General features: G+C 54.3%; 1 protein-coding gene across 2 annotated transcripts; it reads left to right on the forward strand.

Moving 5' to 3' along the window:
* Window positions 1-4,585: 4,585 nt before the first annotated feature.
* WNT4 (Wnt family member 4) lies at window positions 4,586-19,052 on the forward strand. 2 transcript variants are annotated; one of them, XM_032201487.1, is made up of 5 exons: window positions 4,586-4,662; window positions 15,350-15,585; window positions 17,763-17,894; window positions 18,237-18,379; window positions 18,547-19,052. In XM_032201487.1, the coding sequence occupies exons 1-5, from the start codon at window positions 4,586-4,588 to the stop codon at window positions 19,012-19,014; spliced, it is 1,056 nt and encodes a 351-aa protein (XP_032057378.1). In that variant the 3' UTR covers window positions 19,015-19,052. The 2 variants fall into 2 exon arrangements, with proteins under 2 accessions (XP_032057378.1, XP_032057379.1); XM_032201488.1 differs by lacking the exon at window positions 4,586-4,662 and adding an exon at window positions 18,032-18,067 and having other exon boundaries at window positions 15,389-15,585; window positions 17,763-17,867.
* The last annotated feature ends 3,469 nt before the right edge of the window (window positions 19,053-22,521 follow it).

The following is a 22,521-nucleotide window of genomic DNA, read 5'->3' on the forward strand; positions in this document are numbered from 1 at the left end:
CAGTCTGCTTGGTTTGGATGGTGCCCAGGTGAGTGGTGAAGCCAATTGTGATATATTTTAAACTCTAGAGTCTGGAGTTGTGAAACAACCTCCTTTGAAGGTAGTACAAGCCAGGGGGCAATTCATTCACAGCCCTGTGAAAAATGATATATTTGGCTGGTGGAAAACTTGGCTCTTCTGTAATGGGTTGGTTTGAAGGCATTCACCACATTCAGGGATGCTCTTAAATTCCTGTACAGACAACTCTCATGGATTCACCATAGGCACTCACATGCCTTTTCCCAGAGAAATGTTCATAGTGTGTTCACATCCAAAAGAAAAGACCTTAAATCCCAAGCCATTCTGCTTTTTGCAATGCCATACTTGACAATAAATTCAGAGGAGTGAATTTTCCAGCATTGGCACTGGATTTGGAGTGATGGTATGGCATATTTGTTAGGACTGAATGTCTGCATCTGTGGTTTCCGAAAACTCACACAAATAAATGCACACCCCCAAGCATGCAGACTGAAGTGCTCTGCAACCCACACAGCTTCCTGATGCAGCTGAAGGAAAACCATCTTCACAAGTCATGATTTTCTTGTGACCATCGTCCTGTATTTGGTACACCCCTGTCAACCAGCTGAGCAGGGGTTACAGCAACCACTCGTTTTCCGTTTATAATGAACTGGACACAGTTCTTTTGTCAGAGTAATTTTCATTTTCCAAGGCTGCTTCTGTTTGTGAACTGCACTCATATACAGCACCTTCTCTGAGCAGTCATCAGAGCAGCTCTGAAATGTTTGGATAGTTTGAAATAAATTTCATCAGAAAAACCACAAGTTTCTATAAAGGAGCACAATTGTCCTGTGTTTTCTGGTTTGGAAGCTCTCAGAACAGCTCCTCCTTTCTCCAGGACAGGATTAATACATGTACTGTTGCTAAGTGTCCAATATTTATGTTCCATTAAGTTCAAAACAGAATTTATTTCTATTCATTGTAAACCCCTGCAGCCTCAGGTTCAGTCATGAGTTTTGCCTCAGTCTTTCTCACAGCTCTTCTCCTCATCACGTGGTCAAGGCCACTGTCCATGCTGCAGGCTACTCCACTTTCAATCCCATTCAAAAAGCCCCATGGGCCTCAGAAAGTCAAAAAGAACCTGTGAGAGACCTCCTGCAGCCTCTGTGACTACTAGCACTGGTCAGATCCAGGAACTGAGCCACAGTGCTACCTGCCTGCACTTATGCTTCAGGGTAGCTGTACATACATCATTTAAATCCTTTGCACAGTCCTTTGCAAGCTCTGCACTTTCACACTGGTCACAGATTAGGTCTCAGAGTTGGAAACCCTCATCCTGCTACCACAGCTGGGAATTTTTCCTTGCCTGAGATATGGCAACGGTAATTCTCTGCAGCCTTTGAATCCAGAAGCACCTGGACAGGCCTATGAAATACCTCTTAGGTGCATGCTATTCATCTTCCCATCCACTGAAATATGTAAACATCAAAAGAAGCATTCTTATCTAATGGGGTTTTGATGTTCATTAAAGCAAGACATTAACTGTAACAAACAGCAACACCCTGCAGCACTGGGGAATGACAGCAGGTGCTGAGCCCCAAGACACACTGGGGGTGACAAGGGTTGGTCACCCCATGGATGCTGTCCTCTGTGGGTGGCAAAGGAGTGGCTTCACTGTGTCCACTCTAAACCAGTTCACAAGACCAGGAAACCTTGTTCCTCTTTAAACACTTTTCTTTACCTTCCCCTTTCTCAACTCCAAACAAGCTGTGCTTCAAAGTCTTCACTACAGCAACCTGGCATCTTCTGACCACAAGGTCAAAAGTATCTTGTTTGCAGGTAATCACTGAGCAGCATTTCATGGCATCTCTGAAAGGGCCAAGGGATTTCCCTTGTTCTTGGTGAGTGGCCATTTCCAAAGTCTATCCGTTCACACTCATCACCTCCTCCACCATGGAGGATGTAAAATAAACACCCCTCCTGCCCCGCCACTCTCTTATCAGCTCTGCAGACAGCTCACCCAGCACTTCCCTTCGGGGTGACTAACTTCAGATGTGCTTCATCTGCCCCCTCTCAGGCATAGGGCTCCCATCCATCCCCCTGCAAACACCCAAACCCCGACGCATCCCATGGAGATGATCTAATGCTGTGACTGCTGCAAACAACCTCATGGTCATGCACAAATCCACATCTGCCATGTGTGGACAATTCCTTCCTGTGGGGTAAGCTGGGGTGTTCCCTCTGCTCTACCTGCTCCCCTGGGGACAGGTGGCTTGAACCCACCACAGCAGCCGGAGGACATCCCGCAGCTCCTGGGCCAAGGGAAGGCACCAAGGCAGACATGTCACAGGCAGAAGGTAGAAAGTAAAGGAGAGAGCAGATCTGGGGAAGAAGCAGAGAACACAAATCTCCAAGGGTGCGAGGGCCAAGTGGCTGAAACCTCTGCTGCTACTAACAGAGAAAAGAACCAGGTGAAGACCGCACGATCTGCTACATCTCCCTGGCTCACCTAACCAACCCTTAACTCAGAGCCAGGTGCTGGGAGGGGACTTCATGGGGCAGAAGAGCATCTTGCATGACCCTCAGCACCTGGGGCTCTAATGAAGGTGAGGGAGCCCAGACCTTGGGAAATCAAACCATGGTATCTCACAGTCTTCCAGCCCAGGCCAGGTACCTGCTGTGCCATCCTGCCATCAGGGCTGCTCTGGGAAGAGCCACAGCATTCCCTGAGCCTGCCAGCAGCACTGCCAGCTTTAGCACCTCAGCCAGGGATGCTCCTTGGGCCACAGGTATGCGTCATGCCTCTGGGATCCCTGCAGAGGTCCAGGGCCATGCTCACCCATCTGAATTCTGTTGGACTCTTTGGTGTTGGCTTTTGTGGGGCAATAAGGCACCCGAGGTCCAAACACTTGTGAGTGCACACTATTTGTGTGCACTTACATGGCTCTGGCAGCCCAGCCAGGCACCTCTAACCTCTCTTACCCATTAGCTTTTCAGCCAGGTCTTGCCTTCCTGATGACTTCACTCAACACTCGGAGGCATTAGAAGCAAGAGGAAAGCCACGGTTTTGTCTTGCACAATGAGCCAGATTAATCAGCTTCACTTGCACTGAATTACCTAGTTGGGGCTCACAGCGACAGCCTCCAATTCACCTGCCCACCAGCCAGTGTCCTGCTTTCAACCAAGTTCATCAGCGAGAACACGAAGCTAGATGAATGACTAGGTGAGGGTGGGCTGCAGCCTGTCAGGAGCTAGAAAATACGTCAAAGCACTTTGAAATTAAATCCTCACTTTGACAGGGAACTAATGCAGAGATTTTAAAGTAGGTGTAATATACTTAGGCATGTGTGCAGCACAGTGCAAGTTGCCTTGATTTGAATAAGTGTGCTCCAGCTATGCTGTGAGCAGGAAAATTGGGCTGAAAAGACAAAGGGAATTTTGAATAGCTCCAAACCAGCTTGGCAAGATTTTAGAAATGGTAGCAAGAGGTTTTAGTAATGCACCTAACTAATAGCATTGACAGGAGGAGATTTGGTGCACAGTTGTTTGCTGCTTGGGATCTTGGGTTTCACTCCTAGCAGCCATCTCATGACATCTTGTGTTGGTCCTGGCTTTAAATTGAGTCATTTGTGCCCATGTGGTCTGTGGGGGATAGATGGAGACATGGCAGATGGGGAAAGAGATGGGGATTCCCACTGCATTTCCTGGCCTCCAGGGCCAGCAAACCAGGCTGCTGGGATTCCCAGCAGTTGACCTTTCTAGACAACTTCAGGTGTGGATTTAATCCTTAATGCTTGTTCAAGCACCCTCCTCCACATGCTCAATGCCCAGCACTAGGCACTGCAGGGACAGACCTGTGGTGACACAAAGAGGGTGTGTGGCCCTGTCCCGATGCCAGCTCCGGCTGCTATTCCCTACTGACGGTAATCCCCCAGGACCTCCCTCTTTTCAGTTTTCAGATGACGAAGTCAGGAGCTGCCTAATTGTGGCGAACCCTCAGAAACCTCTCCTTGGGAGACTCCTTCCAACACAAGTGGAGGCAGTTCATGGATGCCCAGGTTTCTCCCAGCGCTACGGAAAACCGAGGCACCACCGTGCTCCATCCCGAGCCCCGCGGCCCGCTGCCGGCGGTGGAGCGGCACCGGGGGGGGAATCGCAGGCGGGCAGCGCAGCGCGGCGAGGGGACGCCACCGGTGCCGCCCCGGGGGTGTCCCCAGCGGCGGGACCCGCCCCGGGAGCCGCAGTCTGGGGCCGCCCCCGGGGCTGCCCCCGCCTCCGGCCCGCCCCCGGCCCGCCGCTCCATCCCGGGATGGGCCGGCCGAGCTGACAGTCGGGCTCGGCGGCCGCCGCGGGCGCATCTACCGGGCAGCGCCCGCCGCCAGCCGCCGCCGCTCCTGCCCGGCGCCCACCTGCGGCGGCGGCTGCCTGGGGGCCGTGGGCCGGGCGGGCGCCGCCGCCGCCGCCGCCGCCGCCGCCGCCGCCGCCGTCGTCGTCGTCGTCGTCGTCGTCGTCGTCGTCGTCGTCGCGCTCCACTCTGCTCCGCTCCGCTCCACTCCTTCCTTCCCTGCCTGCCTGCCTGCCCTCCAGGATGAGCCCGGAGTATTTCCTGCGCTCCTTGCTGCTCATCATCCTCGCAACCTTCTCGGCCAACGCCAGCAACTGGCTGTGAGTAGCCGCGGGCGAGGGGAAGCCGCCGCCGCCACTTGTTGCTTCCCCCCGGGGGCGGCCGAGCAGGTGCCGCGGGGCCCGGCAGCATCCCCCCCGCGGGGGTCGCGCCCCGTCGCTGCCCAGCTTCGGAGCGGGGCGGCGGCGGAGCTCGGGCTCCCGGCCCCGGGTCAGCCCGCGGGGGGCTCCGGGCTGTCGCCCCCTCCGAGCCGGCGGGGCCGGGACTGGCGGCCCGGCGGCCCCGGCAGGTGGGCTGCAGGGATGCAGACCATGCCTGGCTGCTCGGCTCCCGCGCCTCGTCGAGGCCGCTCACCGGCTCGCTTGAGGGGCATGAAAGACCCCTCTTTCTCCTTTTGTTCTTCAGTTACTCGGTTGGGCTGCGCTGGGGAGCCGAGGTCGGGCCCCCGGGTCAGAGCAGGGCCTGGGGCTTGGCGAGGCGCCCTGTGAGGGCCATCGGTCCAGGGAAGGACTTGTCAGGGCCAGGGCGGCTGCTGCGGCCGAGCTGGGCTTGCTCGCGCACTGGCCCCGGGGACCCGTTGCAGGTCAGGCTGCGCGTGTCTTGGCTCCCGCTGCCCCCCGAGCACAGTCAAGGGGCCGTGGGGGGCTGCTGCGTGCTGTGGAGGAGCCCGGTGACATTGGTTACCCGCTGAGCAAACACTGAAATAATGTCTAAGGTAAACAGGGGTGGAAATCGTTCTGGAAAATTCCTGCACATTTGCCAAAGCTGAGGGGCTGTCTTCTGGGGAGACCCCCAGGGCAGAGGGGACGGAGTGTGACAGCGCGTTCCCTCAAAGCTCTGAGGCACTGCTTCCTCCTAATAAATCTTGTCTTTTGGGAGACACTATTTGCCCCACTCCCAGCGTCACCGGCTGCTGTGCTCGCAGGCTGAACTCAGATCCCGGTGCTTGCACCAAGCGAACCTGCTGTCAGGCTGGGCATGTGGGCCGCATCCAGCTTGCTTCCCCAGGCCTCCATCAGCAAGAGCAGGCACACCACAGACCCCCAGGGAGACCCCAGGGCTGGAGGCTGGGGCTGCCAACACAAAAGCTCCCTGGTGGCTTGCACCTCTCCCAACAATCACACCCAGGCAGGCATGGACCCAGAAGCATGTCCCCTGTGCGGCACAAGGAGTGCCCTCTGTGATTCCCATCTCTCCTGCCTTTAGGTTTGGCTTGCTGGAGACTGCAGGAGGTGGATTGGTTTTGGAGGATGCTCCCTACAGCTGGGGAAAGCTGGCACCAGGTCAGCAGTATTCTCCCAGTGTCCTGCTGATGGGAAAAGGTGCTCACCCTCGGGCAGCTGGCTGGGATGTGTTAGCACTCAGCCCTCCTCCCCCCTGTTTTGCCAGATGGAGCGACTTGTGCTCCGATAGTCTCTAGCAAAGAGGTGGGTGGATCGCAGCAGCTATCAAGGTAGTCTTTAAGCTGTCACGCCTCTGGTGAAGGTACATCGGAAAGAGTGGGAGTGCTTTTCCCGCAGGGAGAAAGTCCGGAGGAAGCCCTGCAGGATGACTGCAGGTCCCCGGGGAGGAGCAGCCTCTGCTCGCCCAGGATGGGCATGGGGAAGCACCTGGCAAAGGAGGGGTTCGGTGTTAAACCACAGCAGCAGGGTCAGTTCCACATGGGTGTGCGGAGGGGGAGTCCTGGCACACGGCTGCAGGGCTGGGGCTGGTGGGGAGAAGTGGGAAGATGAGGCAGGCAGAGGGGTGGCTCACTGCGACAAGCGGCAGCACTGTGTGCAGCCAGCCGTGCTTGCAGCACGACGAGAGCACAGCACGAGGGGTGGGCGTGGGGGGTTCATCCATGGGAGAACGGAGGGCTCATTCCTGCCAACAGGGGAGGAAAAGCAGATACAGCTCAGTGCGTTCAAAAGAAAGGTTCAACTTTTTGATGTTACAAATGTATTGTGATAAAAGGATCATCCCCCGCTCAGTGCTTTTTATTCTTTGCCTTTAGGATTAAGACAATTCCCATTGTTTATCTTCTCACATCAGAAACAAAGGCTGCTGGAGGCAATAAACAGAGTTAGAAGGATCCCAGGAGTTATCAGATATTCAAAGAATGAGTATGCCTCGTATGTCTTTGCAAAGCTGCATGTGTCATGCGTGTGGGCTCCAGCATGCTCTGCTTTATCGCAGTGCTGCCTGGGTGCTGCCCACCCGCGCCCAGCATCTGGAGGCTGGATCCAGCTGGCGCACGGTGCTGGGTGCGCGCCTGGCCAGGTGCATACTTCTGCACGTACGTGTGTGCACTGGGTGGCAGCGCACAGTGAAGTTTGCTTTTCCAGAAACCTGCTGGATTAGTGATTAAGCTCAGTGTGCCTTTCACAAGACGAGGCTTTTTCTAAAGCGTCTTTTGACCTGTCGGGACTCGCATTCCCTGAGCGCTTCGGAAACGCCACTTGCAACACTTGAGCTGAAAGTTTTCGGCAAGCCCAGCTCAGTGAGGTAGGGCTCATCAGGACCCTGCACACGGTGCCTTCTGAGCCCCATCCCACCTGGAAGAGGATGGTGTCAGCATCTCTGCCAGGCATTGCTCTGCTGCTGCACATTTCAAGCTGGAAGGGACTTTGCCAGATCTTTTCATTAAATGGACTGAGATACTTTCTATCTGGCTAGGAAGTAAACCTCAGGTGTGTTTTCTCAGTGTCTGAGCTCGGGGAGTTGCTGTTGGGCTCACCGCCTGTCCAAAAAAGCTGTGACACACAAATTTGAAGAGATGCTCTGTTCCCCCTTCCAATGAAAGCTTCAGACTTGCTTTTCCTTCTGCCTTTTGGGGCTCGGAGTGCTTTAAGCCTTCCCCTTAAAGCAGGCACAGAATTGTAAAGTGAAGTAAAGGGCTGTAGCTGATTGTGCTTGTGCATAAAGGGCAGGTCCCTCTCCCTTCTGTGTTTCCTCTGGAGGACTCCAGGGACTTGCTTTACCCATGGGACGAGCTGCAATTCGAAGCAACTTGCATGTCACGGCCTCAGTTCAGCTCTTGAACCTATGCATGCAGGAACGTGACTGAATTTGGAAGCATGTTCGGACAGAGGTGCAGCAACATCCTGGTGCTGGGGGTGTTCTCAGAGGGTTCAGCCAAACGCCCAGCACTGCACGGGCTGAGTGCCTCTCGGAAGTGGCCCAGGGAGAGCTGGGCCCTTGTCTTGGCAGGAGGTAAGGGGTGATTTATTTAACTCTTTGGGGGCTGGTGGGGAGCAGAAACCCACCTGAAGAGGTGAACTAGAACATATGTGAAGTGGGGATAAATGCAGGTTTCTCTTAACTGCGTATGGCACTGGGGCTGCTGTTACCTGTAGCTATTTGGGTTGTTGGAGCAGTTGTAGCCTTGAGAATCAATTCCCCTGCCTGAAAAGCTTCAAGAGGCAACAGGGCAGGGGTCCCTTATGGGCAGGGCCCTGGTTATCTAGCTCTCTGGGAGTCATTGCAGCCTCTCTCCCTCTTCCTGCTGTTACACATCCAGAACTGGCTTTGGAGGAGGCTCTCCATGCACTCTGAATAGTAGGAGATGTGATTATGCTGCTGCAGAGCAGGGTGTGCCACCGGCAGCTCCATCTACCCCCTATTTACAGGAGTTTAAAGCTTCCGATTGGGCTTGAGACTTGGCTTAAAGGGCCAGGAGCACAGCTGGGCTTTTAAAAGCCTTTAAATAATGAAACTGCCTATTCTTGGGAAAGCTTGGAGACCTTGCAAGCGTCCTAACAAGCCTGGCTAAGCAGCTAATAGCAACGACTTTTGAGGGCTGGAGAGAGAGGGATAAAAAGATTTTTTTTCTGTAGCCCCTGTGATGTATCACTGAACATCACAAGGTGCTTGACAAACACAGGGCCCAATGCTCTCTGCTCACCCCTGCCAGCTTTGCAGAGGGGATATTGCAGGAGCAGCCTGGGTAGCCCTATACACTAATCTTCTGCCGGTTTTGGGTCACTGCACAACGTAGGGGATGTAGAAGAAGCAGGCCTAGGTCCTCTACTTGCATTTCTCTGTTCTTAAACCAGACTCAATTTTTAAGGTGAATCTCCCCAGCTTTGCTAGCAGAGTTTGCTTCACCTCAAGCCTGGTTGGGTTCCATTTTGCGTGAGATTCTTTGCAATGTCTTTGTGACCCTCCCATTTTCCACTCAACTATGAACCAGCCCAGCATTTTCCCAGTGGATGCCATGCTGTTGCAGCCCTCATTCAGCAGGTGCAAGTAGCTCCGGGGCAGATCTGCTTCTGCCAAGCCCTGCTCCCCTCCCCATGTGCTTTTTGGTGTGAGGACGGTGTCGGGAAGGTTCCCCAGTCTCATCTGCTCTGGCAGCTAGGGCAGTGGATTGCACAAAGTGGGTCTGATGGAGAATTTCCTTGCTTCAAGGGCTGCTGGGGGGCTGGATGAAGGGTTCTCTGCTGCAGGGGTGCCCAGAGCCCCTTTACGTTGTTCTGGGAATCCTGCTGGGGCTGCAGGCACAGCACTTAGGGCTCCCCTGCCCGTGCACTGCATGGTTAATTAACACCGGGGGTGCTGGGACCCTGCATGCTTATTCCCAAGGGATTTGGGGAGGCAGACCTAAATCAGCAGCCTCCACTGAATTGAATGATTCTTTTTTTCAATACTTGAAAAAAAAAATCCTGCCACTTTTGACAAAAGCAGCTAAGTTTAGCTCAGCTATTGAAACAGACTGCCCTTAAGGGTTGCATCCTGCAGAGGCAAGAGACCTTTGCAAATCTCGACACTGAACTCCCAGGCTTGTCTTTGAGCTCTGCCAGGATGGAGGAGGGATTGATGCCCTCCCGCTCCTCAGTGAGGATGGGCATTGTTCTTTCCCTAAGGACACCTCAAATAAAACTATACCCTAATCTTCAGGAGCCATATTCTAGGGAGGAGGGACATGGGTCGGATAAAGCTACCCTGTATCCTACGGTGTGCAAAGACAGGATCTGGTCAGCTCCATGTGCAAGCAATGGCAAGAAGCAGATTTCTTCTTTGCAATGGTTTGTGGTGGATCCATGAGTCAGAACCAGGCTTTTGTATTGCAGCAAAAAAATGCTTATGCTACTCTGCAGAGAGCTGTTGTCCTCTCAATTAATCCTTCCTTGTAGATGGAGGGAAATACATTACAGCCATTTGTTTGGGCTTGTTTAAAATGTGAAACTGCTGAGCAACCTTGGAGGTTAGCCATTTCCAGGAGGTTCCTCCATATTTCCTTAGAAGTGCAACACCACAGGCTCTTACAATACTCGATTTTCATTATAATTTTTTTTAAGCTGAAAGCCTTGCGAATCCACAGAGATCTCAATTATCCAAGGCTGCTTGAATGGCAGGCCCTACCCTGGCTACAAAGTGCAGGCCACCTCTGATTGCCTCCAGGTGTGGGGTGCATGCCCCCCATTCCTGTGGGTGACCCCCAGTTGCATCCTCCGGGCTCCCCAGGAGTGGCTGCTGTGGTTTGCAGCTGGGAAGGTACTGTGCAGCATCTGGCAGCCTCAGCAGAACTGGAGCCAGTATTGTGCTTTCATTAAATTACTCGGGGAAAAAATTAATTGAGCATCTTGGCCAATGGAAACCAGCCTGGGGTCTGTTGGAAGTTGGGTGAGATCAAACTAATCCTGAAAAAAGGGCTTCTCTCACCATGTGTTTGCAAATTTGGATTGAAATGAAAAACTTGTCAGAATTTCTCCAACCAGGTCTAGCCTGAAGTGCTGCACAAGGCGAATTCCCACATGGCTCAGACATGTGGCCCACACTTGCTTCCTCTTGCAGTCAGTCCTTGCTGCTGTGCTCAAGCACAGGAGAAGATCCTATTGGCTTATAAAGGGAGATGCTGTAAAGGATGCTTCCTGCACAGCTAAAGTAGATTCCCAAAGTAGATTCTGCCCTCAGGGTTGGCTCAGCTTGCCAATTCTGCTCTTCTCCATCACAAAGTGTAGGTGCTGAGCCAGGGCACCAGGCTGTCCTGGGACCCACAACCAGGCCCCCTGGCTGTCCCCAGGGGTTGGGGGGCCAGCATTGCCTGTGACAGCTTGCTAAGGGTGAAACCACATCCTAGAAGCTGCAGGGCAGCTGGTGGAGAGTCCCTAGCTGGGCTAGAGCCCCGTGGGGTTCGCTCCCTGCCAGCCCTGGTCAGATCATGGTGAGCACGGTGGCCCTGGGGGACTGCTTTGGCAGCCATTAATTGGAGGTGGAGAATCGGGTGTGAAAAACATGGTTTCAGTCAAGAGATTAAATATGCAGTAACTGGCAGGAAGGACAGAGCCAGAGAGCTGCTTTTCTTCCAGGGAAGAAACCAGACAGGCTTTTGGATGACGGCATTGTAAATCATGGTTTACATTTACAAGCGACAGAAAGGAAGGACATCTAATCCCCAGGGGGAGAGGCGTCTAGTCTCTGGGGGGGGACGGGGGACGGCATGTCCTGCTGCAGGGCCACCAGCTGCACTGGGGCAGCCTTGCAGGTCTTCAGCAACACCCACCATGGGCACAGGTGGAGGCTGGTGGCTGCCTTCCCTGCTCCAGCAGCACAGAGATACTGAAGCATTTTCCTTCTCTCCTCTTTTCTTCTCTCCTCTCACTTGTTTTGGCTGGAACAACCCCTTTATGGCCTTAGCCAGGCAGGTGGCCCAGGAGGACAGGGTGTTTGCTGAGCAGGGCGAAGCTTCTGACTCATCTGACTGCTCAGCATCTCTGATAGGGGGCCACAGGCCTGGCTGTCACCAACTTTAGGAAAATGTTCTCCAAATGAGACAACATGAGGAATTTTCACACCTGAAACTCAATTTCAGATGTTTCTTGGTTGTTTTGTGTGTGTGTTGTTGTTGTTTAAAAACCAAGATTTCTGCTCACTTCAGGACATCTGCTGCATCTTCCCCAAACCGCCTCTACTGAGAATCCATCCGTGACTCACATTTCCACACCTTTCCATGGCAGCCAATCCCCTCCCCTCTCCTTCTGCCTCTACCTGCCAGCCTCTGCGGCAGAAATTATCATCACTTTTATTTAAGTAGGGCTTTCTTTTTTCCTTTTCAAATCTCCCTGGCTTTGAGGTTTCCCTGTTTGCCATCTCACCGAGTGGATCAACTGCAAATACGTAAATTGTGGGACTTCAACCTTGATCTGTATGCTGTGGATGGATATAAAAGAATGGCTTTCTGTCGGTTTTATGTTAAGTCAGTGATTTTTAATAAAAGGGAGCTTGTTCTGTGAGTGACTTGTCTGGATGTAAAGGCAGGAGAAAAGAAATACAAATCTGATGATGAAGCAAGAAGACAAGACTTGAACAAATGACTTGGGCAGGAGCTACCCCTTGAAACATTCTTTGCCCAGTCTTGGTAAGGGAAGAAATTATGCTATTGTTTGTGGGGTTTTTTTTTTGTTTGTTTGTTTGTTTTTCCACAAGCAGGGCTGTTCTGAGGCTGCCTGTAAGACTTAAATCATAGTCTAGAGCCCTGCTCAGCTACAGAGAAATCAAGATGTGATATTGAGATGGAGATTGCACTGAGACCTTGCAGAGGACAGCTTTGCTTTGGTTCACTCCTGGTGTGCTGGTCCTACTGCATGTGCACAAAGGCAGAGAAGGTAGAAGTCTGTGGCTTCTACCACCTCAATCCAGGAAAAAAAATTCCTGGATGGGGAAAAAAAAATCCTGGTGGGGGCAGAGCACCTTTCCCAGCTCTTATCTTGCCCCACAGCTGCCACAGAGAAGGGAAAGGCAGTGAGATGTTCCTGTGTCATGCCCCTGAACATGACACGGACAGGTGCCACCTGAAAGACTCAAAGCAGTCCCATACTTGACAAATATCCTTCCTTGCATCCTTGATTTGACCTAGAGACTAGGGTTGAAGCTGCCCCCTCTGGTTGGAGCCTTTTTTTTGAAAGCAGAGACGGTACCAGAGGGTGTGGGAGGCTGGAGGTAAGCTGGGAGTCTCCTGGGGCTGTGGCATTTCAGGCACAGCTGCCTTCATCCCCGGAGGGGCAGATGTGCATGGGCCGAGGAGGAATGATGGGGGAGAGAGGCCACAGCATCATTCTGGATAGCTTCACCTCATTTGCCTGCCTTGCAAAACAAATTATCAGACATGCTCTTGGAGAACTGTATCCATCTTTGAAGCATCTTTGTCCTTCATTTTATCATCCCAAATACCATTAAGTGCCTGTTGGGGAGGTGTCTTATCAGGCACATCTACTTGGAAAGGCTTGAAAGGCTCTTGTCATCCTTCTTTCCATATGTACTTTGAATTTATAGCTCCACATTGCTTGGAGAATCCCATTGAGCTGGGAAATATATTAGAAAAGGAGATGGTGCCCCTATCTCCTTTGCTCCTAAGCAGAGCTGATGTTAGGTGCCTGCAGCAGGGCTGGGCACTGGCTCACCAGCAGGACCAGCCATGCTGCTTTCCAGGAGCAGGTTCCCTCCTGCAAAAAATACTGCTTAAGTCATGGGGGATGGGGAGTGGGCAAAAAAAGGCAGATTAGCACAAGGGGATGGTGCTAGAGGCAGAATCTGGTTTTCTTGTCTTCCAGGCTCAAAGCTAATCACCCAACTCGCAGTGTCTCGGGATGAATCTGATTGCATTGCTGTGCACTGGCTTCCCTGTGCACAAACTGAAATGACAGCTGGGTGAGGGAGCGAACAGGGCTGTCATGGGCTCAGCATCAAGTGTCCTGAACGATCCCAAGGGACATTTGCTGCCTTTGTTTTGGCCCAGCCACATGCAGCAGGGTGCAGAAGCAGCAAACATTGCTCCCAGTGTCCAGGGCCGCAGCACAGCACCAGGAGCACTGCTCGCATCGTGGGGCTGGCAGGAAGGTGACGAGCCATGGGTTTGCTCACTCGTGGTAGGGTTTTCAAGTTAGCTGTGTACATCAGGCAGTCATGCAGCCGGTCCTCTGCAAAGACTGGGCCCTTAGAGGAGCAGAAACCCTTGGGCAGAGCTGCTTAGCTGGTATAAAGGCTAGAAAAGAGCTTGGCTCTGAAACCACAGCAGCCTGCCACTTCCCACTGTCCGAGAGGCATTGCATCAAGTGACCTCCATGCATGAGGAAAGCTGAATGCTTTTGACGGCTAGCCATGCAGACTCCCCACGGACACTGCAAGCCAACACGGCTTTCTCACCATCTCCCACAGCCCCCAGTTGTAAGCATGAAACCAAGCTGGTGAATAATTCTGCTGATGCACAGAAGAGAAAATCCTGCTCCCTCCTCCTGGGGCAGGCTGGCATAGCTAATGGGAGGAAGAGGCTATGACAGCTTGATCTTGTGGCTGAAGTCAGCAGATCTGGCTCCTGGGACACATGGGAACAGGCAGGAAGCAGGAGCCACTTTTGAACAGTCACTTCTCAGAGGCAAGCAGTGCTTCAAAGGCAAAATCCTTAGTAGGATGTCGTAACTTTGGAGGAGGAGAAAAAAAACACAAGCAAACAAAAAACCCGCAAGCTCTGTAGGGCTGAGAAATGCAGAGTCAAGGAATGAGCTTTCCAAAAAGCCTTTGCTCAGTACTCACATCACTCAGCACGGGCAAGGTAGCAATGTGAGCTTTTTGGTGCTGGTGATTCCTGAGAATGTTAGAGCTCAGTGTGGCTGGAGGGTGCGAGTATGAGCTGTGCCTGCCCAGGGATTGCTGCCCTGTGGCAACACAGGGTGCCACCAGTGGCAGTGGCACTTGAAGCAGGTGCCATCAGCCACAGGAAGGAGGGAGGTGTCTGGGCACATGCCTGCACCCGCACTAGCGTGGATAATCTTAGAAAATCGGGGTTTATCCTACAGCCTGGATGAGTTGTGGGGGGTCTATCTTATAACCCATCTAGGGCTGGGGCAGGAGGCTGAGCCTGGGAAACTGGCGCACATGGAGATGGATGCAAGATGTGGTGGGTTGGGTTACTGCAGTGTGCAGTGCACTCAGCTGCTTGGTGGGGAGCTGCCAGGAGCTTGCGGGATGCTCACCCAAAAAGGGGCAGCTCTCCCTTTCCCTAATGCCACCACTGGAGAGCAACTCTGTAAGTCCTGCTGAGCATGGGGCCATGGAAAACTGAGCATGTGGCCAGCTCTTCCAAGTCACCAAATCCCTGGCAGCTACTTTTGGGAGCCGGATCAGTGCAGGAGGTGCTCAGCACATGCAGTTTTGTCCCCAGTGGGCTTCTGGCTCCATCCTCCCCACTTCAAGCCCTGCTTGAACCCCAAGTTACAGAAAACCTGGCAGCTCCCAGAGGCTATCCTCAGGCACTGGAGGAGCTAAAAGCAGGCTCCAGGAGGGAAGTGGTTTGGAGGGAGATGTTTGTCGGTGATGAGCACACTGCCACGCTGCGGGAGCCGTGTGGCAGCTGGAACTGGCAGCCAAGTGGCTGTCCTGCTTATTTTGGCTGACTTCAGAGACCTCTGGCTTTTCCTAGTAGCACTTGGATATGCTGGTACTCAGGAGACCTGACCAGGCACATTCAGACAACACCGAAAATATCCTCCATGTAGGCAACAGAGGCAAAGGGGAGTCAGCAGCTGGGCTCTCTAAGAGACAGGGGACCAGGCTGCCACAGGATGGTTGTTTTGCTTGGCCTTGCTCTCTGCCATGCAGAAATGCATCCCGTGGAGCAACTGCAGTGGCACTTTTAAGGTGACCCAGGTGAGGGGATGACAGGCTTGGGTCTCCTCACCTCCTGCTGAACATGAGTGTGTGCTCCCCCAGTCCCTGCCTCCTAACCCGTTGCACTGGCCGTTGTGGCAGGTACCTGGCAAAGCTGTCTTCGGTGGGGAGCATCTCTGAGGAGGAGACCTGTGAGAAGCTGAAGGGCCTGATCCAGCGCCAGGTGCAGATGTGCAAGAGGAACCTGGAGGTGATGGACTCGGTGCGGCGCGGAGCCCAGCTGGCCATTGAGGAGTGCCAGTACCAGTTCCGCAACCGCCGCTGGAACTGCTCTACTCTGGACACACTGCCTGTCTTCGGCAAGGTGGTAACACAAGGTGAGCCAGGCAGACATGCATGGGGTGCTGCAGCACAGGGGAGAAGCTCCAACAGCCCGGCCAGGTCCTTTGGGCTGCAGGGGGGTTTCATTTGCCACCGAGCCAGCAGCTGCAGAGAGTAGGGAACAGCCCTGCACTTGGTCCTGGGGCTCACAGCCCTTCCCTGGGCATTGCAGCAAAGCTCTTCAGACTGTGCTGGCAGCAGCATATCGAGGCCCTTGTGGTTCCTCAGTTGCTGGATGGTTGCTCTGCTGAATCTTTTTCACACCCAGTGGGTGCCCATCATACGTAGGCACCAAGGAGGCATCAGCCCCAGGCATCCAGCCTGGAGCTTTTACAAAGACATGCCAAGTTCGAGCAGGACCATAAGGTTGCTCAGTGGCCCCGTCTCCATCCTGCTGAGCCAAGGAGCTTTGCTCTGCAAAGCCACAGCTGCAGCAAGATGCTGGATGTATTCAGTCTCTTCTCTGGGCAGCACCACAGTGGTGACTGCTGCCAAACAGCGCTGCTCTCCAACAGAGCCATCTGCGTGCAAGGCCTTGTGAGGACAGCCCTCTGCCGCCCAGCAAGAGTAAAACACGCCGCGGCTGGACCCTCTTTGGAGCAGCATCGGCTGCCACCACCACACTGCCAGCGTTTCAGGGAGGATTTATGGCCAGGACAGCACCTGGCCCCTGCGATCCCAGCTGCACAAAGGCATCCTGGGGGCACAGGGCTGTGACCAAACCAAGTGAGGGCCCAGAGTCTCAGGGTGAGGAGCCGGAGGGGAAGGCCACTCCAGCACCCCCAGAGACCTCCACAGAGGCCCTTGCATCCCCTCGGGTGCCACCCAACCTCTGATGCACTGAGCACCTTCCCATCTAGGGAACCGGTCAAAGCTGTCACCAGCTCCTTGTTTAACTTTCCTCCCCTCAATACAGGGGTGAAGAGCTCTTCTTGTGAAGGTTCAGGACTGGAAATACCAGAAATACCAGAAACTGAAAGTCGCCTCTTTTTAGTCAGCCACAGCACAAACAGACCAACATGATCCTACCATTAACCTCGATTAACTTGGAGGCGGTTCAGTCCCACCGCTAGCTGGGCCTTCCCCAGCCACTGCTGCTTGGCCACCAAAGCCTGGGCTGCGACCACCAAAGTAGCTGCCCTCTGTCCAACCGGTGAGCCAGGGAGGTATCTGCCACCCCCACCTCTGTCTTCACACAGCCCTAACACATGGCTACCCAACACACCAGCCTTCCTCTTTGGTGAGGAGCTGTGTCCTTAGCCCCCCTCGGCCTCAGAGGCTGGTGGGTGTTTGGGTTTTGCAAGAGCTGACAGCCACGATCCCAGGCTGTGCCGCCCCTGGGATTTGTGTCCAGAGGTCTCCCCATGCAGATGGTTCAAATGAGTTCTTTCTCTCTGGGTGCCACCACACAGGTAGTGCAAGAAAGTGGAGGGAAGGGACTGCTCCTCAGGACTGGGCTGTGATAGTAGAGCTTTGCAGGCTGTTTTTTGGAGGTGTCTACAGCTCCGGGATGCTGTGTGTCAACGACAAGGGTCTGCAGCTGCAGGGGGCAGTCCTGGATATCAGGAGCAGTGCAGAAGTATAACTGGGGTGCCAGAGGGCTCTCATGAAGGGGTGCCCTGTGAGCACCAGGCAGGACAGTCACCCCATGTAGGCTCAGGAGAGCTCTCCCCATGCTGGCGATGCAGCCTTTGCATCTCTCTCACTGCCAGGTTAAAATCTTACCCATCACATTCAGGTTTTAACCTTGCAGGGCAGTTCCCAGCTCCTTGGCCATTGCAAGATGGGGCTTTTGCTGCTGCAAGCAGCGTAGGTTCCTCTGCTGGGACTGGTGCGGGCTTGGGACCAAGCATGACAGGCTTGGGACCAAGCCTGTCATCCCCACATCATGCCTGGGAGTGGGGAGGATGAGTCCTGCATGTGGGACCGCATCGCTGGGGAAGAGGAGACAGGGCAAAGGGATCGATTTGCTAGCTCTGTATGCGTGTTTTGCTAAGAGTCCATTTTCAGACCAGATTTTCAAGAGGCATTATGTGCAACACCAGGGCAAGGAGGAATGGGGAGAAGAGGCGCATGTAGCAGCCCAGCCCAGCCTTGGCCACCTGAGATGCACAGCTTCTCACATGCCCCGGCCCTCCTGCCATGTTTTCCACCATTGTTTGTGCTGTTGCAGGGACGCGGGAGGCAGCATTCGTCTATGCCATCTCTTCGGCAGGGGTGGCCTTTGCAGTGACCCGCGCCTGCAGCAGCGGTGAGCTGGACAAGTGTGGCTGCGACCGCACAGTGCAGGGGGGCAGCCCACAGGGTGAGTACACACAGCGCGGGAGCTGTGCGGGGATGCAAAGCGACCGAGCATAGCAATGCCCACTCTTGGGGGGCCACCCTTAAGAGAAATGTAACATATATATATATAAATAAAAAGAAAGACACCTGGGAGCACAGCCCAAAGGATCTTGTCTCCTCCCCCCTCAAAGGGCCGCCCTTCTCAGGCTTCCCCAGTCTGGTGACTCACATGGGCAGCCCAGCCTGGTGGAGAGCAAGACAGAAGTGGGCAGATGAGCAGTAGTTTAGCAAGAGCAGGGTTGAAAGGGATGAGCAAGGCAGGCTGGTGTCTGGCGTCGTGTCTCACCCATGCCCTGTGCCTTAGGCTTCCAGTGGTCTGGCTGCTCCGACAACATCGCCTATGGTGTGGCCTTCTCACAGTCCTTCGTCGACGTCCGTGAGAGGAGCAAAGGGGCCTCTTCCAACAGAGCGCTAATGAACCTCCACAACAACGAGGCAGGGAGGAAGGTAATGGTGAGGGGGTACCCGGGCAGCCCAGCAGGGTCTGCAGCCACTTTGGCTTCACTTTTAAACCCCCTATGTCCCACAGAGCCCTGTCCCTTTCTGTCCCACCTTCCTGCTGCATCCATCCCGTGCTGATCATCCTGTCTCCTTTCTCATATGTGCTCCTCCAGGCGATCCTCAACAACATGCGGGTGGAGTGTAAGTGTCATGGTGTGTCAGGCTCGTGCGAGTTCAAGACGTGCTGGAAAGCCATGCCCCCCTTCCGCAAAGTGGGCAACGTGCTGAAGGAGAAATTTGATGGTGCCACGGAGGTCGAGCAGAGTGAGATCGGCTCCACCAAAGTGCTGGTGCCAAAAAACTCCCAGTTCAAACCGCACACAGACGAGGACCTTGTCTACCTGGACTCCAGCCCTGACTTCTGTGACCATGACCTCAAGAATGGGGTGCTGGGCACCAGTGGCCGGCAGTGCAACAAGACCTCCAAGGCCATCGATGGCTGTGAGCTCATGTGCTGTGGTCGGGGCTTTCATACGGACGAAGTGGAGGTTGTGGAAAGGTGCAGCTGCAAATTCCACTGGTGCTGCTCCGTCAAGTGCAAACCCTGCCATCGGGTGGTGGAAATCCATACATGCCGGTGATGCATAGAGGGGAGCTCCAGTCCATTCCCCTCTCTAAGTGACCCTGCTTCTCTCTTGCCCCAGGGCCAGGACTGAGGAAGTGGCCCAGACGCTGCAAGGAGATTGCAGCTCTTTACAGAGACAGAGCCCCAGAGGAAAACAGATTTTAAAGAAAAAAAAATATTTAAAGTTAAAAAAAAAAAAAAGCAATTGTTGTATTTTTGTTTGTTTACTTTATTTATTGTTGAAGCCAAAGCCCCACAGTGGCCTCCCGAGCCAGCAGGGATGTGCCTGATCTCACCAGGTGGCCAGGGACCTGCACGATGCCTGCTCTCATTGGACGAGTTCCTACTGCCTCCAGAGCATTGTGAATGGGCGATGGCTAAGCTGAGGCTGGCGTTTGGCACTCAGTATCTTCTATCACAATGATTTGTATTTGTTTAAGGCATGCACTAAGCAGCCCGGAGCACTGCTTGGCTCAGATGAGCCTTGAGAGGCGATGGAGTGCAGCCAGTATGTGCAGCTTGGGGCATGGCAGGAGATGGGGAGATGGCAACAGGGTGGCACTGTCCCTGGGTCTTAATGGCAACACAGAGAGCCCATCTAGAGCTATGAGAATATGGAGGGGATGTGGCACACTCCTGAATGCCCTTGTTGTGGGATGCTGAAAGGCCTCCTGGGCAGCAGCTAGCTTTTGGAGCAGCTCTGGCAGCTGCTGTGATTTACAGAAGCTCCTCAGCAGCTGCCCAGGCTGTCAAGGGACACCACATCCCCACTCGACTCCCCTTCCCCTTGCAAACCCATTTACCCCCTCACTGCTCCAGCACCTCACTGTGCTGGAGCCTGTGGAGAGGGTGCAGGGAGGCTGTGCTACCTGCAATTCAAGGAAGAGATGGGAGCTAGTGGCAGGAAATCCCAGGGGATTTCTTTCCCTCCTTTCTATAACCGCCCCTACCTCGCTCACCAGCATCCCACCACCAGGTCTCCTCCTCTTCCTCTGTGTGTGCTTTCCCCAGGGCATTCTCCACAGCCAGTGAGGGGTCCTGGGGACAAGGTTGGACACAGCCAGTCCCCAGCCTAGTTTTTACCAAGAAAAGCAGAAGTTTAAAGTGAAGCAATTGCTGGGGTGAGGGGAAGACACTGCAGGGGGACATGCAATGCTCATGCTCTGCTGCTACTGCTGCCTCATCCTCAGGCAGTGTGGGAGGAAGGCTGAGCCCAAGGGATGCTGCTGCGTGTGCCCCATGTGCAGGGATTTAGTGCAGCAGAGCCCCAGCTGCCCTGTGCCCGCAGCAGCGCCACAGGGACAAAGTGCTGTCCTGCCCGCTCCCACCTCCCCGCCACCTGGTGCAGCATCCTTGCTGCTAGGCTGCAGGACGAAATATTTGGAGAACTAATAAGCAGTGGGGCACTGCGAGGGGAGGTGGAAAGCGAACCAGTTTTCTGCAAGTTGAGAGGCAAAGGGAGCAAAGAAAAAGCCCCAAATGGTACCTCAAGCCAAGACGAACATCTGCCCAGAGTGCCAGGAGCCACTGTGGGGTGGCACTGCATTTGCTGTGTGAGCAGGGAGCGCCCACGTGCAGCCAGCCCATTCCCCTCTGCCCACCTCAGTCCAGAAAAGCCCAGAGTCGTGACCATCACCATCTGGGCTGGGGGTCCTTGCAAACCTGCAGCCTTATTTTTCTTCCCTGTTTTGCCTCGAGAGGGGAAAGGTTAGGGGAACACGCAGACATACATTAAATCCCGTCTGTGCTGTGGCAGTGATGGGCTGGGGGAGAGGCTGTGGTCGCTGGAAGGTCTCCAGACACCATACGGCTGGAAGGCTTCTGACAGCTGACTTGATGCAGCAGCGCTGCAGCTCCCAGGGCCAAGCCGTGTGCCTGGAGCAGGCCCCTGCTCGCTTCCTCCACACCACGGCAAAGGGGAGGCTTGCACCAAGGGACCCGCCTGTCACCCAGCTGCTCAGCTCCCCAGACCTTCAGCAGGGGGCACCGGGTGGCAGCAGGGGGCTGGCACCCAGCAGAAACCCCAAGGTGGAGCCACCACAGGTTGAGGCATTTTCATGCAAGCTGGAGATGTTTGAGCAGGGCAGCACAGAGCAGGGGCTGTCTCGCCTAGAATCTGCTGGGGATCTTGGCTCCGCTCCCCCACCCTCCGGCTCTCCAGGTCCCAAGGCTGCAAGCTCTCAAGTACCTTGGAGACTGCTCCTCCTCTTCCCAGCTCATGCAGAAGAGGCCACAGACCTCAGGCCACTAGCCAAGTGTTCTGCTCGTTGTCCATCTAGGACAAGGGCCAAAGCTGAACAAGACAATCCAGATCAGTGTGTAGATAATCTCTGCATACGGGATTTTTTTTCAAACTGCGATGAAAGCTGAGCCCTGTAAATGTCACCCAGAGATACCCTGGCTCTGCAGCGCTCTGGCTCTTCTCATAACTAAATTTCAGCAGTGGGTTAGGAGTGGGAATGCTTTTTTTTTTTTTTCTCATATTTACTTTGTCTATTAAATAATGAGTTTGTGCTGAATTAGCCACAGGGTTTTCTTTTCCTAGCAATCAGGGCTGCGTGAACCCAGCACGCTGCGAACAGGAGATGGTCATCGGTCTTCTCCTGTGAGGCCTCACCCAGGAGGAGAGGTGCCCACGTGGCACAGTGCAAAGGGGACACTGAGGCCCAGCCTGGGCTGTCCTCGTCCTTCCTGAGGAACCTCCCAACCTCAGGCGATGCTAGCATTTGGGCCACAAGCTGCATCTCTGCTTTCTCAGCAGTGTTTCCCCTTGTTGGGCTCCTGGTGAGCATGCAGCCATCAGTTGCTGTGATCATTGCTCAGGCAGGTCCTGTTTATGCTCTTCTGAGAGGCTGCAGCCCTGTGCCAGGGCAGGGGAGAGGGGGACCCAACAGTGCTGAGGGCAGCAGATTGCCCCAGCTCATGCAGCCAAGCCTGGGTAGGAGCTTGCTCCCTCATCTTCTGCCTCAACCACTTGACACGCTGCTGGCTTAAGAGGCCACTTATCTTAGATTTCAGTATGTCCAACTTCCTCCTATAGGCAGGGTGCTGATATTTGTCTCCTTAAAGCAGTGCTTTCCTCCCCTGCCAAGGGGCCAGAGCCACTGTGCAGGGTCAGCTAGAGTATTGGAAACATCCTGCCAGTTCCCAAGGTTTGGGCTGGGGGGCAAGAACTGCCCACAGACATAGAGCCAGGTACCCCTGCACTGTGGGATGCTGGATTTGGAGGGGTTCTGACACCAGGTGCCCAATCCACTCCACACTGACCCCATCAGCACGTTCCACTCATCCCTCTGCAAGTCAGGGGCACTCAGCTGCCAGGCTCAAGCCAAGAAGCATGGCTGAAGGCAGTCAGAAAGCACCATCACACCCTACTCATCTCAGCCAAGGGGACAAACGGCGTTCGGTCATTCCACAGGAAGAGCATCACCTCTTAGCCCCACGCTGTCCCACACACCACCAAGTACCCCCAGAATGCCAGTGCTGAGTGCCTCTGTACTGGAGCTACCTGCTCCAGCACCTT

The sequence above is a fragment of the Aythya fuligula genome, chromosome 21, assembly GCF_009819795.1.
Source record: "Aythya fuligula isolate bAytFul2 chromosome 21, bAytFul2.pri, whole genome shotgun sequence".
Lineage (NCBI taxonomy): Eukaryota > Metazoa > Chordata > Aves > Anseriformes > Anatidae > Aythya > Aythya fuligula.

Bases quoted from the DNA above. Each gene is read 5' to 3' on its own strand.
- WNT4 (XM_032201487.1), top strand. From the start codon at position 4,586: ATGAGCCCGGAGTATTTCCTGCGCTCCTTGCTGCTCATCATCCTCGCA. The intron at 4,663-15,349 runs GTGAGTAGCCGC...CCGTTGTGGCAG, and splicing joins GCCAACGCCAGCAACTGGCT to GTACCTGGCAAAGCTGTCTT. The intron at 18,380-18,546 runs GTAATGGTGAGG...GTGCTCCTCCAG, and splicing joins ACAACGAGGCAGGGAGGAAG to GCGATCCTCAACAACATGCG.